This window comes from Hypomesus nipponensis, chromosome 1, assembly GCF_054491055.1.
Source record: "Hypomesus nipponensis isolate SF chromosome 1, ASM5449105v1, whole genome shotgun sequence".
Taxonomy (NCBI): Eukaryota; Metazoa; Chordata; class Actinopteri; order Osmeriformes; family Osmeridae; genus Hypomesus; species Hypomesus nipponensis.
The window spans coordinates 14167143-14191183 of record NC_140361.1 but is presented as its reverse complement, the minus strand read 5'-3'; the positions used below and the strand labels follow the sequence as shown (position 1 = coordinate 14191183).

At 45.8% G+C, this 24041-nt stretch overlaps 3 protein-coding genes across 3 annotated transcripts; 1 reads left to right on the top strand and 2 right to left on the bottom strand.

Annotated features, from left to right (window-relative positions):
- Positions 1–380: 380 nt before the first annotated feature.
- On the bottom strand, positions 381–11271 carry LOC146302689 (calcium-binding protein 2-like). The gene is made up of 7 exons (XM_084696067.1): positions 11168–11271; positions 10382–10666; positions 1764–1794; positions 1533–1667; positions 1257–1366; positions 914–1061; positions 381–758 (listed from the first exon to the last, which is right to left on the bottom strand). Exons 1-7 carry the CDS (start codon positions 11252–11254, stop codon positions 733–735), a joined length of 822 nt encoding a protein of 273 aa, XP_084552193.1. The 5' UTR covers positions 11255–11271; the 3' UTR covers positions 381–732.
- Positions 11272–14307: 3036 nt separating this feature from the next.
- LOC146302688 (zinc-binding protein A33-like) lies at positions 14308–20206 on the bottom strand. The gene is made up of 6 exons (XM_084696047.1): positions 19600–20206; positions 18287–18382; positions 17108–17341; positions 16974–16996; positions 15761–15876; positions 14308–15569 (listed from the first exon to the last, which is right to left on the bottom strand). Exons 1-6 carry the CDS (start codon positions 20104–20106, stop codon positions 15019–15021), a joined length of 1527 nt encoding a protein of 508 aa, XP_084552173.1. The 5' UTR covers positions 20107–20206; the 3' UTR covers positions 14308–15018.
- On the top strand, positions 19742–23830 carry LOC146302687 (endonuclease domain-containing 1 protein-like). Its single transcript, XM_084696060.1, has 2 exons — positions 19742–22686; positions 23100–23830. The coding sequence occupies exons 1-2, from the start codon at positions 22396–22398 to the stop codon at positions 23715–23717; spliced, it is 909 nt and encodes a 302-aa protein (XP_084552186.1). The 5' UTR covers positions 19742–22395; the 3' UTR covers positions 23718–23830.
- The last annotated feature ends 211 nt before the right edge of the window (positions 23831–24041 follow it).

Genomic DNA, 24041 nt, shown 5'->3' with positions numbered 1-24041 from the left:
CTGGCAGTGAGGACATAGTCTATAGCTAGGAAGGACCCTCTTCTGCGTGGCAGGATATTACAGGGAGACTATTTTAGTGGGGGTGTCTTATGGATTGCTCAGTGTCTAAGGCACTTTTGTATATAAACTCATTCATACCTATTGACCAAATCATTTTCACAAGCCTCCCCACTTAAGGTGATGCAATTGATTGAGTTCAGACCAATCAGTGATAATACAGATGAATACATAATATATTCCACTGTTACGTGAATGGTTTGTTTATCAGAGCCTACACTGTATGTCTATAATGATTGCAATTAATCTGTAAGTGACAAGTCTTATTTTCAAATACATGATAAGGTAGTAATATTGGTAACAGAGCTACAAAGGACTAACAGAGTTTTTTATTTGAAAATAATTTTACATTTTACAGTTAAGGTACAACTTTTTTTTACAACCATATACAGTGAAGAGATAAACATGAATTTATCAAAAAAATATATTTCTAAAAGAAAAGAACATAAAGATAACATACATTTAATACATCTTTGATTTGTTACAAATAATCTGTAGTTAGAATTTAGATCGCCACCATATCTTTTTTTATATGTTAAGATTTTGTAGAGTTCCGTTTGGTGGTCACTTATCGAATACATATTTACAAAATGTTCCCAGAAAATCAAGAAATCTCACTACAGTGTAATGTGGTCCCTTTATCCAGCTGTCATATTATGTCACTCTTCACACGCGTCAACGTGACATCATACGAACAAATTCTGTGAAGAGAGAAAAGGGGGGGGGGTTAATTAAAGGAGGCACTGTCCGTAATGCCATCATGACTCTGTGTCTGTCTGCCTGCCTGCCTGCCTGCCTGCCTGCCTGCCTGCCTGCCTGCCTGCCTGCCTGTCTGTCTGTGTGTCGTGCCTCCTACCTTCAAAGTCGACTAGTCCATCTCCATTGAGGTCCACGTCTCGGAGGATCTCATCGATCTCTCTGTTGGTCAGTTGCTCCCCCATCAGCTTCTTCATGGCTTCCCGGAGCTCCATGATACTAATCTGACCATCACCGTTGGAGTCAAACTGAGACAGGGAAAGACAGAGCGAGAAACCGACCCTCATTCGATTAGAAGTCACTACAATACAAATGACCCCCTCCCCAACACACACGCACATGCACACACACACAGACACACACACACACTCGCTTTCTGTCTGTCTCTCTCGAACAAATACTACTGACCCCTGTTTCTCTCTGTATTAGGGTTCTTAACTGACCTCTTTAAATGCATCTCTGAGTTCCTTCACTCCGATCATATCTGCCGTTTCTGCAAGCATCTTGGGGCCCATCAGTTCCACAAAGTCTTCAAAGTCCAATTTGCCGCCACCTGCAGGTCACACAGAAGCACAACTCGTTTGGTGTATTTCACATTGAACACTGCATTGAACACTAGGAAATATTCTTATAAATGGCTGATTTATCATGTTCAGTTCCATCAAATTCAACTGGCTTGGTTTGGATTTCTATGAGTCTCAAGTTGATGTTACACTTACAGATGGACTGGCCCAGTTCAATGAGCTCCATTTCTGTGGGCATGTATCCCATGGTCCTCATGCACTCGCCCAGGTCCTTGTAACTGATGTAACCTTTTTTGTTCTTGTCAAACTCCACAAATGCTTCACGAAGCTCTGGATACACAGACACAGGAACAGGAGACAAGGTTAGAGATGGCACCTCGAGGGTTGGGGGTGTGTGTTTGGGAGCGTGGAGAGAGTGAGGCGTACCTTCGATCTCCTCCGGTCTCAGCTCTCTGTCCTGGTGGAGGTTGCAGCGGGACACACAGAGGCACACTGTCAGTATCACACACACACACACGCTCAGGCACGCATGCTCTGGAGGCTGCAGGGAGGCAGGCACACACGCACACACACACACACACACACACACACAACATGGAGAAGATGAACGCAAGTGTAGTTTATGGAAAGACGGAAAACGTGCACACACACACACACACACACACACACAACACGGAGAAGATGAACGCAAGTGTAGTTTATGGAGAGACGGAAACACACCATGGAACCACAGATATCATGAACAAGATGGCAGTGAAGATCTGGAATGACCCTCAGTGACACACATGACAACCAATCAGTCTGAAGAAAAGAATAGGAGAAGAGAAAAGATAAAAACAAAGAAGCACAGCTCTGGCTTTGTATTAGAGTGTTCAATTACATCACGTTCCCACGTGACACAACAAAAAAATTGATTCCATTATAAATTGATACAGTTTGTAAAGTTCCAGGATTGGATTTGATAATACTAAACTATCTAAGCCAGAGATAGAATATCTGCTGAAAATCTATAGGGATTAAATTGTGAGAGATTTTGTATTGTGGTATGGACAGTGGGAAAACACTTACAACCATCATAAATCACTGTAGTCATATGATTTATTGGTGGGACGTTGCCTGGCAACAGCTGGAGATTAGGAGATTTGGGAGGTTTAGTTTGAGTTAGGCCATTGGACACATGTCTATTGTTCATACGTACAGTCCACACATGCAGGCATGCACCCACACACACATACACACACACACACACACACACACACCCACACACACACACACACACACACACACTCCTGTTTCCTAGACTAGGCTGGTAGTTTGAGTGTTCTGGCTGCAAGTGAAATACAGTATAAGGTATAAATCCCTTAAGATCTATTTGTCTGTCCAGCATGTACCATGATATGATACGAACCTTCACTGGAATTCTGCATTCTAGATGAACACCCACTAGATCCCCACTACATTCTAGATACGCACACAATAGATTCCCACAAACTTTCTAGATGCATCATGCATCCATACAACATCCTAGTTACATCCACACAAGATCCCCACAACGTTCACACTACATGCTAGATAAATCCACACAAGATTCCCACTTCATCCTAGATACAGCTACATATCCACACTTCATTCTGGAAGCATCCACACTACATCCACACTACATCCACACTACATTGTAGATACATCCACACTACATCCACACTACATTGTAGATACATCCACACTACATCCACACTACATTGTAGATACATCCACACTACATCCACACTACATCCACACTACGTTGTAGATACATCCACACTACATCCACACTACATCCACACTACATCCACACTACATTGTAGATACATCCACACTACATCCACACTACATCCACACTACATCCACACTACATCCACACTACATCCACTTTACATACAAGATACATCCACACTACATTTTACACAGAGAGAGCACAGTGCCTCTTCTGCTATGCATATCTTGCACATGCTTCCTTCCCTTGCTACTTCAAGGGAGGGAACCCTTCAACCTCTATAGCTGTACTGCTGTCTACCAACGCTTTTGATTGGTTGCCCGGTGAAGACCAAGGATGTGAAATGACACACCTGGAGGGATGACGAGGAGGTGGGGCCAGACACGATGTTATGTGGTGAATATGAGATGACGCCATAGTGATGTGAGAGTGTGTAGTTAGGGAGGTGTGTGAGACTGCAGAATCACATGTGTGTGTGTGTGTGTGCCAGAGTGTGTGTTATATATGTGCATGCTCACATTCCCTCAAGAGAGAGAGAGAGAGAGAGAGAGAGAGAGAGAGAGAGAGAGAGAGAGAGAGAGAGAGAGAGAGAGAGAGAGAGAGAGAGAGAGAAAGAGAGAGAGAGAGAGGAACAGAGCGTGTATGCGTTTGCACCTGAGTGTACGTGTGTGTGTGTGTGTGTGTGACTGCACGCGTGGTGTGTGTACGTACGATCTGGGTCAGCGATAAGCCGTGTTTGAGAAAGATGCAGGCGGGCCCCACGATGTTGTGGAGCACGGTGCAGTTCTGGACCAGCGCACACAGGGGGTCCTTAAACTCCCGGTTCACCCCTGACTCCTCCTCCCCCTCCGGCTGAAGCTTCTCCCCTGTCTCCCCCTTCACCCCCGGGGGGGCAGTGCTCCCCTCCGCCGCCCCCTTCAGGCACAACCAACCCTTCAGTCAACCAACTCTTTAACCAACCAGCTAATCAGTAACTAATCAGGTTTGACCGGTAGTTAACCAATCAGGTTAACCTAGCAGTCTAGAAGTTGTGTCACCATTGGCCCATTAATGTGACAGACTGAGTTGGCCCTGTGGATGTCATGACAACTATCCTCAAAACGTGCTGACTTTAATTGCTGTATAATGACTTTAAAATGGTCTGTTTTTCATGTTTCTTTGACATAGGTGGGCTATTCAATAACACTCACATCCAATCACCATCTCTCTCTCTCTCTCTCTCTCTCTCTCTCTCTCTCTCTCTCTCTCTCTCTCTCTCTCTTTCTTATTTGTTGTCCCCTCTATTTACCCGAGGCTACGATGTCCATTAATTCTACTTAGTGATCAGACATCTCAGAGTCTCAGTGCAACCTTGCATAACATAATAACAGCTCTCGCAGTGACAAGGGAAACCGTGTGTAATTATTTAGTCTAACTACTACTATGTCAAACCGTGTTTGATCGCATTGTGAAATCAACCTTCACCATATCAAACCATGTCTCAAAAAAAATTGACAGAATTAGAAATACAGAGAAGGACAAATAAAGATAGGAACATCACTACATCAGTGTATTTGAATATTAAATGCAGAAACTGTGATCATTCAAACTATTTGTGCTTTACTTAAAATCGAATTCAGATATTGGACAAAGCAGTTTAAGTTGAGATAAATACCTTTTTTATGATTTACAGTGAAATGTCAATGCTTGGATTGGAATTATTACATTGATTCATGTTAAACCATGTTAGACTTTCAGTTTTTAAAGTACATGCAGAGTTTATCTATGTTCAAATGTATAAATGTATAAATGTTTTAAAAACACAGTTCCTCAGCAGTTCTTGGGGTAAAACATGCTCCATGATACAAGTGACATTCTGACATTCCACATCAATTAAAACAGAACAGAAACCCTACTGGACAGATTCTTACCTTTTTCATTTTGTTTTTCATGGAAGGCTTTGTACAGTTACCCATACCCTGCACTCTCTCTGTTGGGTAACTCACTTTTTTTCCTCCCTCTTTCCTCTCACTGCCCCTCTCTTTTTCCCTGCCTTTCTCTCCCTCCCTCTCTCGGCGTCTGCCGAATTAACACGGTGTGCTGGAGAAAGGACACCCAGCTAGCGGTCCCATCCTGGGCTGAATCCCGTTGTTAACGCTGAGAGTATCACACAGGGGATCTCACTGAGCAGCCTCTAATCCATGTTCAGATGCTCCCAGATGGCCCAATCTTTCTGTTGGTCATTTAAATCGGCTAAAACACCCCAGTTGGAAAATAATCATAGACCTAACCCCAGTTCTCGGGGACAAACGGAACGTCACGTATCTCTGTTCAATTCCTCGTACTCCCCTGCTACTCACACATCTAACTATGAAATCACCCCTTCTTTTAATCCCCCCCCGATCTCCCTCCCTCCCTCCCTCTCTCGCTATCGCTCATTCTCCCTTGAGCTAGGCTTGTTGCACCACACCACTGACAGCACTTACAGTGGGGTGGACAGATACAAGGGGGGTGAGAAGGAGAGGGATGGAGAGAGAGAGAGAGAGACAGAGAGAGACAGAGAGAGAGAGAGAGAGAGAGAGAGAGAGAGAGAGAGAGAGAGAGAGAGACAGAGAGAGAGAGAGAGAGAGAGAGAGAGAGAGAGAGAGAGAGAGAGAGAGAGTGTGAGAGAGAGATCGAGAGAATTAGAGGGCACAAACGCAAAGGCCGTAATCCCTCCATTTCAGATTAAAGGGGAGAGATGTGGCTGAGAACAGCAAAGGAGAGAACGCCAGTAAGGAGATTGAGAGCACCGAAAAGAGGGTGAAATCGAGGAGAGGCGGGGAGATGAAGAGATGGACGTACGGAAGAAGAAGATGCAGCAGAAGAGATGGCGAGATAAGGATGAAAGGAAGACGGATCAATGCATGATTAAAAGGGACAGGACTGCAGGGGAGAAGGAAAGTGAGGAAGGCAATGAAACAACTTGAAATCATGTCGGAGAAATTAGCGATGTGATGCTATATTCTGAAAATACTTGTGCTAGCATTCCTTGTCAGCAGAGAACCCTCTCCCCACATGACCTATAGATGACACTAGGCTTACGTAGACAAACTGACCTCGGTTGACCATTAGCATATTAGAGGTGCAATACATGTGTTAACCTTATCTGTGTTGAGTGAATCATAGGTCAAACCCAGAGTCAGGTAACTCTGTAAGTTTCCATGTGCACACGCACTCTGTCTATGGGATCGATCATATTGACAGCTGACATGCTGAGGAGGGGACTTCTCACCAATAGGTGGTCTTACCTGAAGACTGGGGAATTAGACAAACTTTGTATTGCGATCAGACTTTGTCTCCTTGCTGGCAAGCATTAAACTATTGTACTTTCTTTGAATCTGAGACTCTGAGACATACAGACAGAAAGAGAGACCCGGTGAGACAGATATGTGTGTGTGGTGTGTGTAAGAGCAAAAAAGAAGAGATGATGAGTGAAAGGCGGGGGCCTCATCCACTGGCGAGATGGTGAGAAGAAACAAATCCCCTCTGATTGGTGGGAGGTTAATGCATAAGCAATTTAAGCAGTTCTATAATTAAGTTCAGAGAGAGAGAGGAAGAGAGAGAGAGAAAGAGAGACACGATAGGCCAGACATGAACCATGTTCACCCCAAACAGCTCATGCCTCACATTATATGACAAATCTCTTCGCTGCCAGTATGTTCCAGCTGTGTTGGGTTAGACAGAGTCTGGGCCAGGGTCAAATATATCTTACTACAGTGCTGAGTTCCCTCTCCCAGACACAGTAAGTGTCGGCACAGAGCTGAACTCATCATCTTACTCTGGATATTAAGACTCAGGACTCAGGATTAGAAAGAGATCAAGTGAATCCAGTTGGGCCCCTAAGGAAACACCTCTTCCGAGAGTGTCCAAGGGTGAGGGGAGTGAGAGGAGGCAGAGGACATCGCAGGGATGAACCCTGGGATATGTCCAGGGTTCCAGCTGCGGCTCTCATAAACTGCTGCAAACAGAGAAGCCTGATAACTTGCAGTCAATTTAGTAATCAGCACATCTGAGGGTACTGACCCATGTGTGTGTGTGTGTGTGTGTGTGTCTGTGTGTTTGTGCGTGCGTGTGTGTGCTCGTGGTACAGCACATAAACGATATTCATAGTACAGTACCATTCACTACCCTTCCATGAAAAGTCCACAATAAGGATTATCCATCTACATTCGTGTAAGTGTGTGTGTTTGTGTGCGTGCATCCACACTCCATATGGAAGGAGTGCGTAAATGCGTCTAGATTGAGTGGTGACGGCAATGACAGATGTCATTTCCACAGTCAGCTGACTATTTCCTCGTGTCCTACCCTAACCCTATCTCTGAGGACATAAACCCTGATGGAATAAGGACACATTTTGGCAGGGGAATACACATATCAGTGCCATCATCTTAAATGCTCTCAGTTACAAAAATGTTTTGCATTAGCAGTTTCATTGGAAACTGTGTTTGCATAACAGATACAGTCCTGGCTACGGAGAGGACATCGTCTTGGTTGTTCCTGATGCTGTGCTTTCTGTAAACCATCCATGCAGTAACATTAGATTGGTTTCCCTAATTGGCTATAGATTGTTTCTGCCATATCACTTTTTCAAAAACGTTCCTGTTAAGTCTGCGAGGGTCAGTAACTGACCCAGGTCTGGTGTGACCTGTCTGTTCACACCACCGGCTCACCAGTGTTTAACTCAGGTTCTTGTTACCGGGATCTAAGGTTGTCCCTCTGCCAAGTCTTGTTGTGCACTCTGGTGCCATTACCGTATACCTCCACTAGAGGACAGGTTCTGATCAGGGTGTGTTGTGTCAGATCCAAAAAGATTAGCTGTGAAATGATATATCGAGAATCAGTGAAGTGTCCGTTCTCGCTGAAGGGCAGGCAGCAACGTTTGGTGGAGATGAGAGGGTAATCTCTTTTAAGCTAAACTCTTCTCAGAAGAGTGACAATTAAAATGTGTGACAGACACAGGCAGAAGGCACACACATACACACACACACACACACACACACACACACACACACATACAGACACACAGTTAGCCACACACACATACAGACACACACTCCAAATCACATCCTCTCTCCTCTCTCCCTCCAACATTTACAGACAGACAGAAACATTCAATACGGCTCTCCTTCATCAAAACTCTTAGCTGGCCGTCTGGTAAACGACACTGGCTTCATTTCAGTAGACAGTAGAAGTTGTGTCCTTCTTGGACCTGGAACGCTGATTACATAAACGCAAAAACACGTGCGCTCCAAACCTTCAATAATCGAGTTAATTAACCGGCTAACCGGCAACCCTAGCCTGTCTGTGCAACACACCATCACGATTCACACAGCACGGAGTTCACTAGCATACTGTGGCTTGAAACATCGAGCAGGTCTGTGTTTTATTTCCTCAGTACGATGTATGAGTGTGACAGTTTATTTTGAAACCCATCACTGTGTTTAACTGATGTTGATGTTGGGGGTGAAATAGGGTTTCACAATTGTAAAAAAAAATCATTTGAAATCATTTGATTTATTTCCACAGAATACTTGTATTTAATGACTCACGTTATGGTGTAAGTTGAGTGACATAACTCAATATGCAACTCTCCAATAATGTTAAGCCCTATTGAACCCCAAATTCCAGACACAAACTAATACTGTCCCATCTGTATCGTCATGATGATAGCATAGACAACATGAACCTCATTCAGTCCAAACTGCCTCCATGGAAACTAAGCCCATGTCCACAGCATCCCGTAATCTACCGACACAAGGTAGCCGCCACTTTTTCAGCAGCCTCTCAAAGTAGCTCAAACCTGTGGCTGATGTACAATATTGATACATTGGCCGTGTACACCAAGATGCAACCAATGCCCTCAAGCCTGGTGAACGATGGCATGGCTCCATTACTTACTGTGTTCATTAATAATGGGACTCTGCAGGAGTTTCTGGTTCCTGACGTGTTCTGTGGGATTTGATCTCTATCAGGTATCAGTGCACACACGTACTTTAAAACACATGCACACAGACACTCAAACCCTTACACACACACGAACACACACTCAGACCCCCAAAACACACAGACACACACTCACAGACACCATAACACACACACAGATACACAAAGGCTCAGGTAACGCAACCCTAAGCCTTGATCGGGACTCGTAGGGTCCACAAGGACACACGACTGCTGGGACAGCCGAACATGTTCAGGTGTCATGTTCTTATCTGGTGTCAGATGCTGATGTTGGTGTCTAGTGACTAAGCCTGTCAGAGGGGGAGAAGGAGAGGGGACAGAGAGATGAGGGGGTGGGGGGGAGGGGGGGGGGCGGAAACAGGTAGAAGGAGGAAGATATTAAAGCTCAGAGGAGAGAAGAAGATAGAAGAGAGGGAGACACATCCAGATACAAATGTGGGAAGGTGAAAGTACAGTTTTTCATTCAGCATGGGTGAGTTTTGGAGCCGTCTATATAAAGAGCAGAATGGGTGTCTCCATTGAAGACATGTGTTTTCAAGATAAGGAACAATGTCTGCGTGTCGGTCCAAGACATTGGAGCTTTCCGGAACACGGAGCTTTCCGGTTCTCTCTTCAAAAACATTCAAATCAACCTGCTGACACAGGTCTGTGTGTGAGCATCCCTTCTACATACTGAGCCAGTCTATTGGCACAACCAGGCCATCCCAGGTCAGAGAAGGGACCGGAAGACTGACGCTGACACACACACACACGCACACAAACACATCCATCCACAGATGTTTTCGTGGCGTGCAATGTCACGGTTGTGACGTGTGCGTGGTGAGGGGAATGCGATCATAGCTGGCACAACAGGACTCAAGGTAGGGCTCCTGTTCAGCGTCTCCTACGGATTACACTTTTAATGTCCGAGCTTAGAGCCGACCACACACGCTACGGCCTTCGGGGATCGTGTTGCAGTCAGAGCCCTACGTTCTATGGTAGCATCAAGCCCCTGAGCAGTTTGCATGGATGCTAAATGAAGAGACTAATCAGCGAGCCCGCTAAACTGGGTGTCCCTTTGTCATTGCGTGCTCTCCAGATCAGCGATTTGGAGCTGATGGGGGCACAAAGAGTAGACACTTTTCGGCTTTGGAGAGAAGCCAGGGTTTATATTTGGCGCATGAAGGCTTAGATTTTCAATCAGGCACTGGAGAAGATTTCAATCAGGCCATGCATGAACACACACACACACACACATTTGGGTGCTCGTGTGTACATTCACACTGGCACACACACACACACCTGTGCGGGAAAACACGCGCACACGTACCTGTCCAAACACCGATTCCACCATAGGGGACAGGTCAGCGGCCTCCTTCTCCCTCTGAAGGTGCTCATCCTTCTCCTCCACCTGCTCCTCCTCCTGCTTCCTCCACTGCTCCTCCTCCTCCTCCTCCTCCTCTTCCTCTTCCTCCTCCCTGGCTGCTATCCCCCTGGCAGCTCTCTGGCGGGAGCTGCTGGTGGGGCGGGGTTTGCCGCCTCCGGCCGAGGCGTCTCCCTGCTCTCCTGACCTCTTCTTCTGCTTCTCCACCTTCCTCTTGATGGCTGCCTGGACCTGAGATCCCCAGATGGGAGAACGTGTTCTCACGGTCAAGTATGGATGGATATTTGCCAACATGCAGCCCATTCAAACCCACAGACACGATATCATCAGGGAGTTCCAATAATGTCATCAAGAAATGCAAAACGTTCTTTTTTGTTTATCGTTCGTTTCAGGGCTTTTGACTTTCGTGAAAGATGCGATGAAGCATTATAACTCTGGTGAGACATTGCAAAGCACGTTCTACCCTTTTGATTCAAACCCATATATTTTTTAACAAAGCATAACAACATTACACCACTGTCAAACATCCACTCTCCAAATTGACATCCCTTTTTTGCCACTATCGTATCCAGCAACTCCTCCACATCAACTTTACACACACACACAGAAGTGTTCAATAGTTGAAATTGGGCTCTCCGCACACACAAAAGGACTTTTTCACACCATACACCTCCTTTTTAAATTCAATTTCTTGCAATCATGTCTTGTACACACACACGCGCACACACACACCTGTTTGGCTGTTTTCTCCTGTGGGGCGCTCATTGCTGCAGCACCGCCTCCTGCGGCAGCGGATCCCTCTCGAATGATCATGAACATCTCGGTGTCGTTGGCTCGCACGCTTTTCTCTCTCTCTCTCTCACTCACTCACCCTCCCCCTCCCGTTCCCTGTCTCCCGCTGTCTCCCTCTCCTCTTCCTTGAGGTTTTCCTGGAACTTGTCTTGTTTTGTTTTCTTGTAATTCCTACACACTTGGTTTGTCAACACTCGATTAATGTTTTTGTTTGACCTGAAAATCGGACGTATTTCTTGACTTTGATTCCTCTCTCTCTGTTATGTTTTGATTTCTCAAATGCTGTCATCGAAATATTTTAAAAAATAAATAAAAATGAGATCTTTTGGTTTGGGGTCTGTCAGATTTCTTGTTTTCCTTTCAGGTTCCTTTCATGTCCTCTTCAGAGTGTGTTTCGGTCCAGCTATCCTTTACTCTGTCCAGGTCACAGACTTTTATCATTCTGTGTTCCCCTACTCAGGGATTGAGTTCCTGTGTCCATACCCCTACAGGTGACATTCTACACCCCCCCACCTCACTTCCCCATCAACCGCAAACCTCTCTCCCTTGTTCTCCAAGCTCTCTCGCCCTCTCTCTCTCTCCTCCATATAGGCCAACCTATCTCTCTCTCCAATTATACCCCAACCTCTCTCGCCCTCTCTCACTCCTCCATAATACACCACCTCTCTCTCGCATAACACCCCATCCTCTCTCTCTCTCACTCCCATAATACCCCAACCTCTCTCTTTCCCTCACTCCCATAATACCCCAACCTCTCTCTTTCCCTCACTCCCATAACACCCCATCCTCTCTCTTTCCCTCACTCCCATAATACCCCAACCTCTCTCTCTCCCTCCCACTACACCCCTCCCTCAGACACACTAACACACAAACAGTAGTTCACTTTACGGTGTCCACACACATACACAAACACACACACACAAACAACACACGTAATGAACACTGCAATCTACTCAGGTCACAAACACCTCTGGTTCACCTCTGTCTCAGCCCCCATCTTCATCACAACCAACGCCCTCTCCCTCTCTCTCCCTCTGTCTTTTTCTCCTCCCTCCTTCCTGGTTTTGAACTGTGAGCTCAGGTGCTGTATCAAGCTGTGCATTGCTTCTCCTGGTCTGTCCCATCATCCACAACCTCTGGATTATTCTTTCTGTCCCTTCATCCACCCCTCTCTCCTGTTGTCCTCGGTCCCGACAATAATCCTGTTCTCATTCTCTCTCTCTCTCTCTCTCTCTCTCTCCCCCTCCCCTTTTTTGTCTGTCTTCCTGTCTGTCCCAAATCCTCTGTCCCTGTCATATTCCTTTGTTGTAAGGCAAATTGGATTGTGTGTGAGGTGTTCAGGTCCTGGCCTCATCTGCAGCGGAGTGTGTGTGTGTGTGAATGGGGGTGGACCGCAGATGCCAGGACTGTAGGATGTGTGATCAAAGTGTTGAAGAATGCTGTTATGGCATGCGAGTGTCAAATGTCACACAAACTGTGCACGCGTGCATGGATAAACATAAAATACAGGCATGAATGAACATGTACGTCAACACATTAGCACTGACCTCATACAGGCAGACGCGCCACACACACAAGCCTGGGCAGACACACAGCTCTGACAAATGCAGAAACACATGGATTTGAAACTGTGCATCACATTCCACTCAACGAATCTGCTCCCCGTAAATAATCCCATCTCTGGCCTATCTACGGTAGGATCGATTTTTTTGTCCTCCCCTTTTTGTTTGTTAAACCATTTTTGTTTCCGTGTATGTATCTTGAAGTGTGTTTAAGTGTTGAGGGAACTGTGCTTGGTGCGCTAACCCTCTCCTTTCCTTTCTGTCATCTCACCTTCCTTCCCCTCTTATCTTCCTCCATCTCCTCCTCCTCTTTCTTCCCCCCCACCCTTTCTTCCTTAACTCTCATTAAACTTGTCTCTTTCAAACTGAAATAGACCTGGAGAGACTCATGGCTTAAGGCCCCTACGTAATGTTACCAAACTTCTATCCAGTTCCTAATGAGGTTTCCATTAATCACTTTAAGCCGATCTCTCTCGGCCTCCCCTCTCTCCATATCCCCGTCCATTCATTGATAATTGATGGGGGCCGCACAAACTCAGACCGAGGGAGAAGAGAGATCAATTACAGAAACACATGGAGACACCTCGACGATAAAAATAGAGAGGGGTATTTTAGAAGTGTATTTTGGGATGTCGAGGGGGCCAAAGGAAGAAATACAGTGACGATGATAGAGAAAATGAAGTTGTGTGGATGGCAGAAAGGGAAGAAGCTGAGAATGACATGAAAATAAACGGAAGTTTATCAAGTTATCTGGAGTACAGAGTCAATTAGAGAGTGCGGGACATTCGCACTTTTAAGCACACAGAAAGGTCAACTTCATATCGTTACTGCTTGGTAATGGTGAATCAAACCGGAGCGGGAGGAAAGCAAGGAGGACGGTAATCAGTCTTTGAGGAGTAATGTAAGCCTGTGGAGTAGTGTTTCTGCATGTCGGCCTGCATGTTATCATGTCAGCTGATCACACACAGACTGAACAGGGAGGGGGTGGGGGGGAAGAGGGTGGGGGGGGGGGGGGGGTTGAGGAGACCAGGGTGGGGGGAGGAAGGGAAGACAGGGGGTTTAAGGAGACGCAGGTGTGAATGACAGACAAAGAAGGGAGTGAGGAGTGTGGACATGTCTGTGTGTGTGTGTGTGTGTGTGGGGCAGCTACAATAATTAAGGACGAGGCCGAGCGCTTTCACAAACCAAGCGCTGGAGCGTGTGCTGTGTTGAATGCACTAGCACAGGTTTGTGGCACACTTTGCTACAAACACTTTGCTACAAAATCTCATGTAACATGCAACTATCAAACATCACCTTCGTCTCAAAACCCACAGAGATTAACAGTGCCTTTGTGTCTGTGCAAACCATGCTCTCTTGTGCCACAACTAGCCGTTTGCCATGATGCTGTCTTGTGTGGTCACAGAGTGGGCCGTATGTTTTGGCAATGACAAATGTTGTGTTTTGCTAAGTTTGCTGGTTCAGTATTTGAGGAAAATGTTTTCACATGTTTCTATAGAATACTGGAATACAAAAAGGCACATTTCATATTTTTTAAAGCTTTTTGGGGGCGAACATTTTCAATATACGCAAATAGTCCCCTCTTCTACAGCAGTCAAGCTGCTCTTAAAATTCAATCAGAATAATAGAGTGATTTCACCTGGCGAGAACTAGTGCACACTTTCCCCTGTGCTGATGATATGACATAATGAAATTATGTTAGCAGTCATTTTATGCCAAGGCCCAGCAAGCTTTGCAAACTCAAAATGTTTGTCGCTCCCAATACTTTTGGCCACGGCTGTGCATGAGAACATCCCATAGGAGGTACAGCTGCTCTAGTGTAAGGACGCCCTCTACTGGAGAGCAGAAAGAATGACTAAAGCTCAGGCCGACTTGTGGACAACAGTGGATGGGTAGTAACAACATTATATACCATTCAATATGTAAAATATCTATCAGTACTAGCGATTTTATTATGACTCTGCAGTGTTATTCCTCTGCTTGACTATATCACTGTTATATTATGTTATATTATTAGCACATGAGCAGAATATTTTGTGGTTAGATACAATTTTTAGCACATAATGAACATTCATCTTGACGAAAGGTATTTGTTAAGAGCAGGATGTTTTTACATTCAATGCTGGAGTAGGTTTCTGATAGTTCTAGGTCCATAATGTAGGCCTCTTCGGAGTGTTTTCAGGGTAACTGCGAAGGTCTCACAGCAGGGCTGTTGCCATGGTGAGGGTCTCAAAGCTGCGGGGTTACTATGGTGAGGGGCTCTCGGTTGCGTCCGTTGAGGATGGGCCAGGGGTTAAAGTAGGGGAACACAGGCTCTGTGAACGCAGCACCCGTGAAGGTAAACAGATGACTCATATCCCCCGCGTCGTAGAACGCCACCTCGCCTCGGTCGTAGTCCAGGTACACGCCCACCCTGCCGGGGGGCCGGGCGGGGGTGAGCGGGGTGTCTTCTGAGCTGGTGCACGCCTCGTAGCCACTCCCATCCCCCAGAACGAGCGTCCAGAAGCCGTCCTCCGGACACAGGCTGATCTCCTCCTTCCTGTTGACCGAGGCGGAGGCCACCCCCAGGCCCCAGGCTGTCTTGCGGCCCACAGCCACCTCCCAGTAGTGGCATCCCGAGGAGAGGGCGTGGGCGCCCAGGACGATGTTGTAGCGGGTGAAGCGCTCCGGGTTGTTGGGCAGGTTGGGCTGGATGTCCCCCACCATCACACTGCTGCCTGCTGGGGACACCCACAGCTTGGGGTAGGCCGTGTCGGGGTCAAGGGTCACATCGGTGACACCTGGAGAGGAAACACACGTCGGCGTTTTGTGGGATTGTGTTGCTAATGTGTGTGATTAGGGTGTGTTGGTATGAGTTGAGATAAGGCAGGGGAGTGTTATTGTGAGAGTGTGTGCATATAAATGGGTGCAAGCTTGTTTGTATGTGTGGTTGCATATGTGTGTGTGTGTGTGTGTGTTTGTGTGTGTGTACCTGGCTGGAGGATGGAGCTCATTCTCCTCCAGGTGCGGTACTGTAGTGGCCCCAGGAACTCTCCGGGTTGTAGTTCTGCCTTGACCTCCGGAGGGCGCTGAAATAAACTCTCAGCTCTGACCAAAAAACACAGAACAAATGATTGTTTAGGAAAAGAAAGAAACAGATAGAAGGAAAGTGAAGAGAATTTAAAATAGGGCTGCAACTAACGATTATTTTAATAATCGATTAATCTGTCGATTTCTTTTTTCGATTAATTAATCATTCATTTCCAACCCTTTATTCAAAAACAGAACTGACAGTGCAAATTCACAGTGCAAAAAATCTTCAGAATGTGCACAAACTGGCACACAATTTTGAAAAGGTTATCAATATTAGCATGGATTTAATGCTATTTTCCAAGATGAGCAATTTATTTGAGTTAAGTTTAAAACTTTATTGAAAATTGAAAGGTTGTTGAAGTAGACCAGACCTTATTAGAATAATCTGTGTATATTTAAGATTTTTGACACAATTTTGAAAAAAGTTAAGATTTGCGAGGATTAAGCTATTTTCAAAAATTAGTAATTTTCTATCATTTTATTTTAAACTTAATTGAAAAAGTAAAGGCTGTGGAAGTATACCAGACATTGTTAAGATACTCTGGTGTCTGTTTGAGGTTTTATATTCCAAAAAATATTATACAAGTTTTTTTAAACATGTCAAAAAGGTAGGCCTATGGGTTGTTTTCACCCGGTCCCCAACGCAATGCTGCAAAGTAGCGTCTTCCGAATGTGAGACGAATGTCAAATATGAAACTAACTTCACCTCGGTCAATTAACACACTGTTTCGATGTATTTAGTGTGAAATGCTCCCACACCTTGGATGACTTGGGTCATACTGATTTCTCTGCCTCCACCAGGTGTTTCAGAACAACGTTACTCATCAACGTCTCTCCGATGGCCTTTCCTCTACCTCCGCTCCACCCTCTACAAAACTTTTTTTTTAAATACTCAAACATCTTTGCGACATATTGAGTGGTGTAATAATCACACAACAAATCGATAATGTTATGTTGTTGCAGCCCTAATTAAAAACAAATTTAAACATATTTGTTTCAGGAAAAACACAACTATTGAGTGAGACAAGTTAACATAAACAGAGTCATGTGAAATGAAGGAAGGTTAGCCAATAGGGTTGACTCAATCAGATTAGAGTGCCCTTACTACTCACCCGCCAATGAAATCCTTGATTCCCTGGAGGAGAGAACAGACTGTTACTGTTATTACAACTGTTATTTAGGATTCTAAGCTTAGACAAGTCCAAACTCAAACAAGTCTCTACTCATTCCTCCCTCCCTCCCTCACCTTGAGCTGGGCAGGGTTCTCCTCCTCTCTCAGTCGGCCCCGCAGCTCGTCGGCCGTCCTCTCCAGCTGGCTGATCTGCTCCGTGGCGTGGGTGAAGTCCCGCTCCAGCTGGTGGAGGGTCTCCTCCTTGTGCCGCCGCAGGCTCTCCTTCACCCGCTCCTCCTCCCGCTGGAGGAAGTCCCGCAGCCGGGCAAACTCGGCGCTCGCCCGCCCCTCCTGCTCTGCTGCCCGCTCCTTGGAGAGCAGAGAGGGGAACAAGAGGGATAAGTGCGCGCACACACACACACACACACACCAAAGACCCACAAATGCACATACATGCACATATCCACATGTATCCACAAACAGGCACACACACACACAACTACATGCAAAAACACACACACATAACCCTGCACAGTCACATGTTCCCTACATCTGCCACATGACTGTTGCATTGACACACATGCTTTCATCATTGCTCACTCTGTAACCCACTTCCTGTGAGACAGGAAGACAAAGAGAAGTGAAAATGGGAGTCAGGATGTGACTATACGAGTGCCAGGTGAGGCAGATAAACAGAGAGGCAGGCAGATAAACAGAGGCAGACAGATAAACAGAGGCAGACAGGCAAAGAAAAAAACTGAGCGATTTACAGATAGACAGGCAGGCAGGCAGACATGTAATAGTACAGCTCATTGCAGAGGCACCCATATTTCTGCTTATCTACTGAGGCTTCTGTGTTTGTTTACTATGTGTGTAAGGTGTGGTGCTGATTATGTGTGTATGTGTGTGTGTGTGTGTATGTGTGTAAGTGGGGTTGGCCTGTCTGTCCTATGTTGAGAGGACAAATATGTGTATGCATGTAAAGGAGAATGAGTAATTGATAAATAGTAGGCCATTATCTTATCCTAGAAGTATCAATGGCAATCACTATACTTTATACATTACTAATGGTTTTGTGTATTCACACTTTTCTACCACCACAGTCGGAAACACAAACTATAAAGTCATACCATAGGCATGTTCAGGTGGGACTAGGTACATTTATGGAATGTTGTTTGGCCACTTTAAATTATAGGTATTACAATACAATAAGAAACGCTCTGTCTCTTTCAAACACACACACAGACACACACAGACACGCACACAGACATGCACACGTACACAGCCGCACGTCCACACACACAGATGAGTTACCTTGATGAGTAGGATCTTGTCATTTGTCTGGCTCTGAAAAACAGTTGCCTCTTCTGTCTGTAGTTCTACCTTCTGTAGAGCAAGAAACAACTTTTCCTGGGAGAGGAGAGAAATGTATGACATACGCCAATCTGGATATACACACACACACACCCTCGATAATCTGCAACAGACTCACTGAGGCTGAACAAGGTCACATTTGCATGGTTGTGTTAGACTACTGTGTAACTTGATTGATTAAATTATGGGCAGATTACTGTCAGAGCTTCTAGGAACTGCCAGACGACAAAAACAACCCATAATGTTGTTCATATGATCAGTGGAACTATCCAACTGGCTGAAGCTTAAATTTGACCCTGAAGGACAAAAACAAGGACACAGTTTGGAAAGATGATGCGTTTTATAAAAACATTTCGAGTGTTTGAAGCCTATCGCCAAACATCAACGGTAAATATAAAGGTTAAACATGCATGGGAACCAAGGACTAACAGGAGCATGCTGAATTCCTCTTGAGCCGAAAGTGGCTTGGAGGGTCTGGTTCGAAAATAACGGCCGTGTCACGCGACTTTAACCAAGTGAAAGACTCAATTGTTATCAACAACCTACGGCCATTCAAACGGGTCAAGTTATAGCTGTAAACCCAAACTGGTCGAACTCAGGATTTAAAGGAATGGTCTGTCGGCATCAAGTTCTGGCACGCCCGTGGAACATTCCAGACGCAGTATCCTTAATTGTGAAAGAATGTCTACAGTTTAAGATACATTTAATCCAGGGTCGTTGTTATATATAAAGCTTTACTAGTGCACAGGACCCTATTCATATCCCTTTCCCTATTTGGCTATAGAAACTCCCTTTGAATAACCCACTACAGTTCAGGGACGACGTTTTTCGCATTTCTTTGAGCGCAAATACTGTTTTTTGAGTTTCATGTAATAGTTTTTATGTTTTAGTCAAAAAAGATTATCGGTAGGCCAATCATTTAGAAACTTTCTTTTCTATGCGTGCTACAGTGGCTATTTGGCAAATTCAGAAGAGCGCGTTGAAATGGAACTCTGCATGCATTGGTTTGTGTTTTCGGTTTAACTGCTTTGATTTTACAAGCCTTGATAGCAGTATATACTGCGTTAATTTTTTCGGGGATTATCAATTTAGATGAATGCACTGACAAAGTAAATTGTTAAAACTCGAACTTTTGATTTTACTGAGGGGCACGTACCCCAGTAAGGAGGGTCTAACGACGCCTCTGATTTAATCACTTTGCAATCAAATCACGTTGCAAATGAATGTTTCATTCGAACGGTGGTTTTACCTACCTTATAGTTCTCAAACGCCTCGTTGATGGGGATGACATTGTGCGTCTTGTGGTCTCGAGACATCCCACACACCAGACAGATCGGTAACTGGTCATCCTCGCAGTAGAGCTTCAACCGCTCCTCATGCTCTTCACACAGATCCGGCTCGGGGCGCTGCGGGTAGTAACCGATGGAACTCACGCTGCTCATGCTGGAACCGGGCTTCCATTCCTCCGTATCCTCGGATTCTCGCATGGACATGCCGGGTTTTGATTCCACGGCCTGTGCTCTCCTAACACTGTCCACTACGTTGCACAAAAGCGAGTTAGGACGCAGTTTAGGGGCGCACGACTTTCTGCACTGCGGGCAGGTCGGCAGCTCGTCCGCCTTGGCCTCCCAGCACTTAATAATGCACACACGGCAGAAATGATGCCCGCACTCGAGGATAACTGGTTCCCGAAAGAGTTCCAGACACACGGGGCAGGTAAGCTCGGTGTGCAGCTCCTCAAGCGCCGTGGTCTCCGCCATTCTCAACTGTCCTCATACTGAAGTCATGCACCCGACTGTGAAAGTGGCGGTGCGGGGGACTAAAAAAGTTGATTCGCTGTCTTCCGTGTTGGAGAGGGTGTGGTCTGTCTCAGAAGCATTTGAAAATAGACGTGTTTGTCGCAGGGCAAAAACTGTTGCTCTAACTTCCTGCCAAGTGAAGTACAATTCTCTTTATAGGAAAAGTACACAAAGTAAAATACATTTATAAAGTGGGCTACTGTCAGATATGTGATCTACATCGGACAACGTTAGGGTTCAGAGAGGGGCCAGAGAGTGATTAGTGAATTTCCAGATGACAGTTCTGTGGAGCCAGGTGTTCAGCCAGGTGAATAAGGTCCCGAGCGTCTGGAAGTCCCCAACACACCCTTGAGCTGAGCATCATTCATGAGTCAGCAGTGCTCACGATTCTTCAAGAAATGAGAAAGGAAAATGCCTGACAGATAGAAAACTGACACACAGCACGCGTGCGGGCCCCCTTTCTGTTACATGATATAATCTGTTATAATGCTATCAAGGGACCGGACCAGAGTTGGTGAGGTGCCAGTAACTGTGTGTTCTGTTTTTGGTCAGTGGCCTACCTCAATACCAGTACTTCTAGTTTCTCTTTGTCATGCAGCAGAATTACCAAAACACACGCTGATGCCATTACCATTTAAAGGTACCACTCCAATTGGTGCCAATTTGCTTTTCACAATGTGCTTCATGTTTTGGCTACCCGCAATGTTTTTGAGGCTATCTCGTTGTTAATGTTCATTAACCTATTCACTTTTGTAAAGTTCTCTCTTGGAAGTCGCTTTGGACAAAAACGTCTGCTAAATGAATACTTGTAAATAGCAGTGAATGCTCTCTCTGTCTCTAGACTTTTCTTTCTTTCTCTAGAGTACAAGCTCTTTAGTCTGACTTTGTCATTTTAACTATACAGCTAACACAATAGCCTACACAGTGAAACGAAACGACTCTCTTCAGGAGCATAGTGCTACATGGAACAACACAAAGTTTAGACCACACTGAACGAACCAAGACAGACCTACACAGGACAGGACTACATCAAGTGAACCTGCGTGAACATGTACAAGCAGCGCCAGATAGTTCAAAATGGCAAAAACATTTAAATAAGCACAGTAAAGGATGTGGTACAGTACACAGTTCTGCTTACCGTAGTTACATATATAACAGGTTATTCCAAAAGATATAACAGTGCAATAGGTAAACTCGCTGTAAACGCAGACCATAATACATTTGCAAAAGGGTAAAAAAAAATGCTAAAGGAGTGAAACTGTGTTATGTGGAGTATAAGTGTGTGTGTGGGTGGGAAGGGAATATCCGTCCAGTCTCAGGGTGAACTTGAGGAGTGCTTAGAAGAAGAAACTCCTTCTCAGTCTTGCTGCGAGGGCCCCCATGTTTGGGTACCTTTTCCCAGGCGGCAGGAGGCTGAAATGTTTGCTTGAGTGGTGCGTGGGGTCACCGACAATGCTGTCGGTGTGGCATGTTGTACCCTCCTGTGTCCACTAGAAGGCAATAATAGAGAGGAACCCAAAGATTTACAAAAGCTTCACATTTAGATCATTATTTCAAGTCAGTGTTCAGGTGTATGTATACAAAGGCAGATATGCCTTTAAAGGTAAATATGGGGTGTCAGATGGCTGAGCGGTTAGGGAGACAGGCTATTAAACAGAAGGTTGCGGTTCGATTCCCGGCCTTGAAAAATGATGTTGTGTCCTTGGGCAAGGAACTTCACCCTACTTGCCTCGGGGGGAATGTCTCTGTACTTACTGTAAGTCACTCTGGATAAGAGCATCTGCTAAATGACTAAATGTAAAATGTAAAGGCTACATTTGGTGGATGAATCACTTAGAGAGGTTATTGCATTCCCATTTCCTAGAAGGCCATCGTGCTGGTCACTCGGTCACCTGGGGGAAGTTTAATAACATCTCATAAAAGCAGAAGGGGGTTGGGGGGTGGAAACAGAAACTATCACCCGCACTATATACTGTTCTCTGGAGACTATATAACCCTAGTCACCTACACCAGTCTAGTGTCTTTGACTGGCACGCCTAGCCAGACTGCTGCCAGAGCTGATAATGAGCCTGAGGGGAGGTAAACTGGACTCTCAGGACTGAGACACACCACGCTGGAAAAGGCAGGAGGGAGAACATCCACTTGGAAGACCGTCTTCTGTGTTTGGAGAACGTCGAGTATCTGGGCAAAAGTAGAGTTTTCTAAGTAGAGTTTGGTATCTGGGTTAGGGCCCGAGAAAGTGTAACAACGATGCTTCTTCCAGCATCCAGTGGGGCTTTGCTCCTGCTCTTGGCTGGTCTCGGGGGCCTGTCCCTGGGGGAGGTGGGAGACTTCAGCCCCTGCCTCCAGTCCTTCTACAAGGGGGTTCCTCCACTAGGTGTAGGCAGTGAGGGGTACCAGCCTATATGCCAGCGTTACCGGAACCAGTACCACTTTGCCAGTTTGTACCAGCGCCAGCGGAGAGTTCCCCTCTACTCTGCATACGTGTTTACAAATGGTGAAGGGAAACGACCCAAGAGCAACTGGATGTATGAACCACAGGCAAGTGTATGATGAAGAAGAAAGGTTTTCAAGATTTTTTAATTACTTTTAATTAAGATGTTCATGCATTAAACTATTCATAAAACATTGCACAAAGTGCGTGCATGTCAGAGACAGAAACCAAGAGAGAAGGAGAGTGTGTTGGGAAAAAGTAAACTGTTGTAACCAATTGCGTGGTATCTCAACTGTAATATTTGTTGATTACGTGTTGTAGGCCTAGTGTGAGGTTCCGGTTTCCGTTTCCTACTCTCTCTTTTTCTCTCTCTCTCTCTTTCTGTCTCTCACTCTCTCTCCCTCTCTCTCTTTCTCTCTCTCTCTTTCATTCTTTACACACACACACACACACACAAACACACACACAATAGAATGGTCATAAAACACAGGAACTAAACTCCCTCTCTCTGGGTTCTTAGCTAGCATTCGCCGGTGCCAGCCCGGAGATGAAACGTTTCCCGCGGAAGAAGCCCGTGGACCAGAACGTTGTGGAGAGCCAGTCGGTTCTCCGGGACTACACCAACTCCTCCTACACCAGGGGCCACCTGAACCCCAGCCAGCACCACCAGAACCAAGAGGACCGCAAGGCCACCTTCACCCTGACCAACGTGGTCCCCCAGCGGAAAGGCTCCAACTCCGGCCCCTGGGCCCAGCTGGAGACCGAGGTGAAGGCCCGCCTGGGGGCCTACTGCGTGGGCCCCGCGTACGTGATCACGGGGGCCATGCCGTATGTGACAGAGCGCAGGATGAACAAGCGCGTGGCCGTGCCCGAGTACATGTGGTCGGCCTACTGCTGCCCCGCCCACAACGCCAGCCTCCCTGCCTCGCTCGCCTCCTTCTTCCCCACGCATGCAGCGGTGGGACGGAATGACAGACAGAGCGGGGGGGAGATCGTTCCGGTGGATCCCGAGGCGAAGGGCTCTTCTCTCGGGTACGATGTGAGGAGGATGTCCCTGGACGCCCTGGAGGTTGTCCTACAGCAGAGGCTGGCCATGCCCATCCACCTGTTCACTAACCAGTGCCTGGGGGAAGAGTGAGCCCCCGTGTCAGTGTGCCTACACGTTCATCAAATACAGTTTGCCTGATTCAGCTGTAATGACCGCTACACTGTTTTAATAAGGCTACGGAAAATAAATCTCTGTGAATCTAATGAAGCATGACTAGTTTCTGTTGCCTGGAAAGTTAAGAAACCATTGCTGATCTGACTTCAAGATGTTCACCCACAGTAGTCCTTTAGATTTAGAACAGTACATATATTATCATACATAACTTATATTATCATACATAACTTGAGAGGTATACAACGCTGTGCCAATATCTCTCTCTCTCATTATGAAACAGTTATATTTGTATAAGAAATT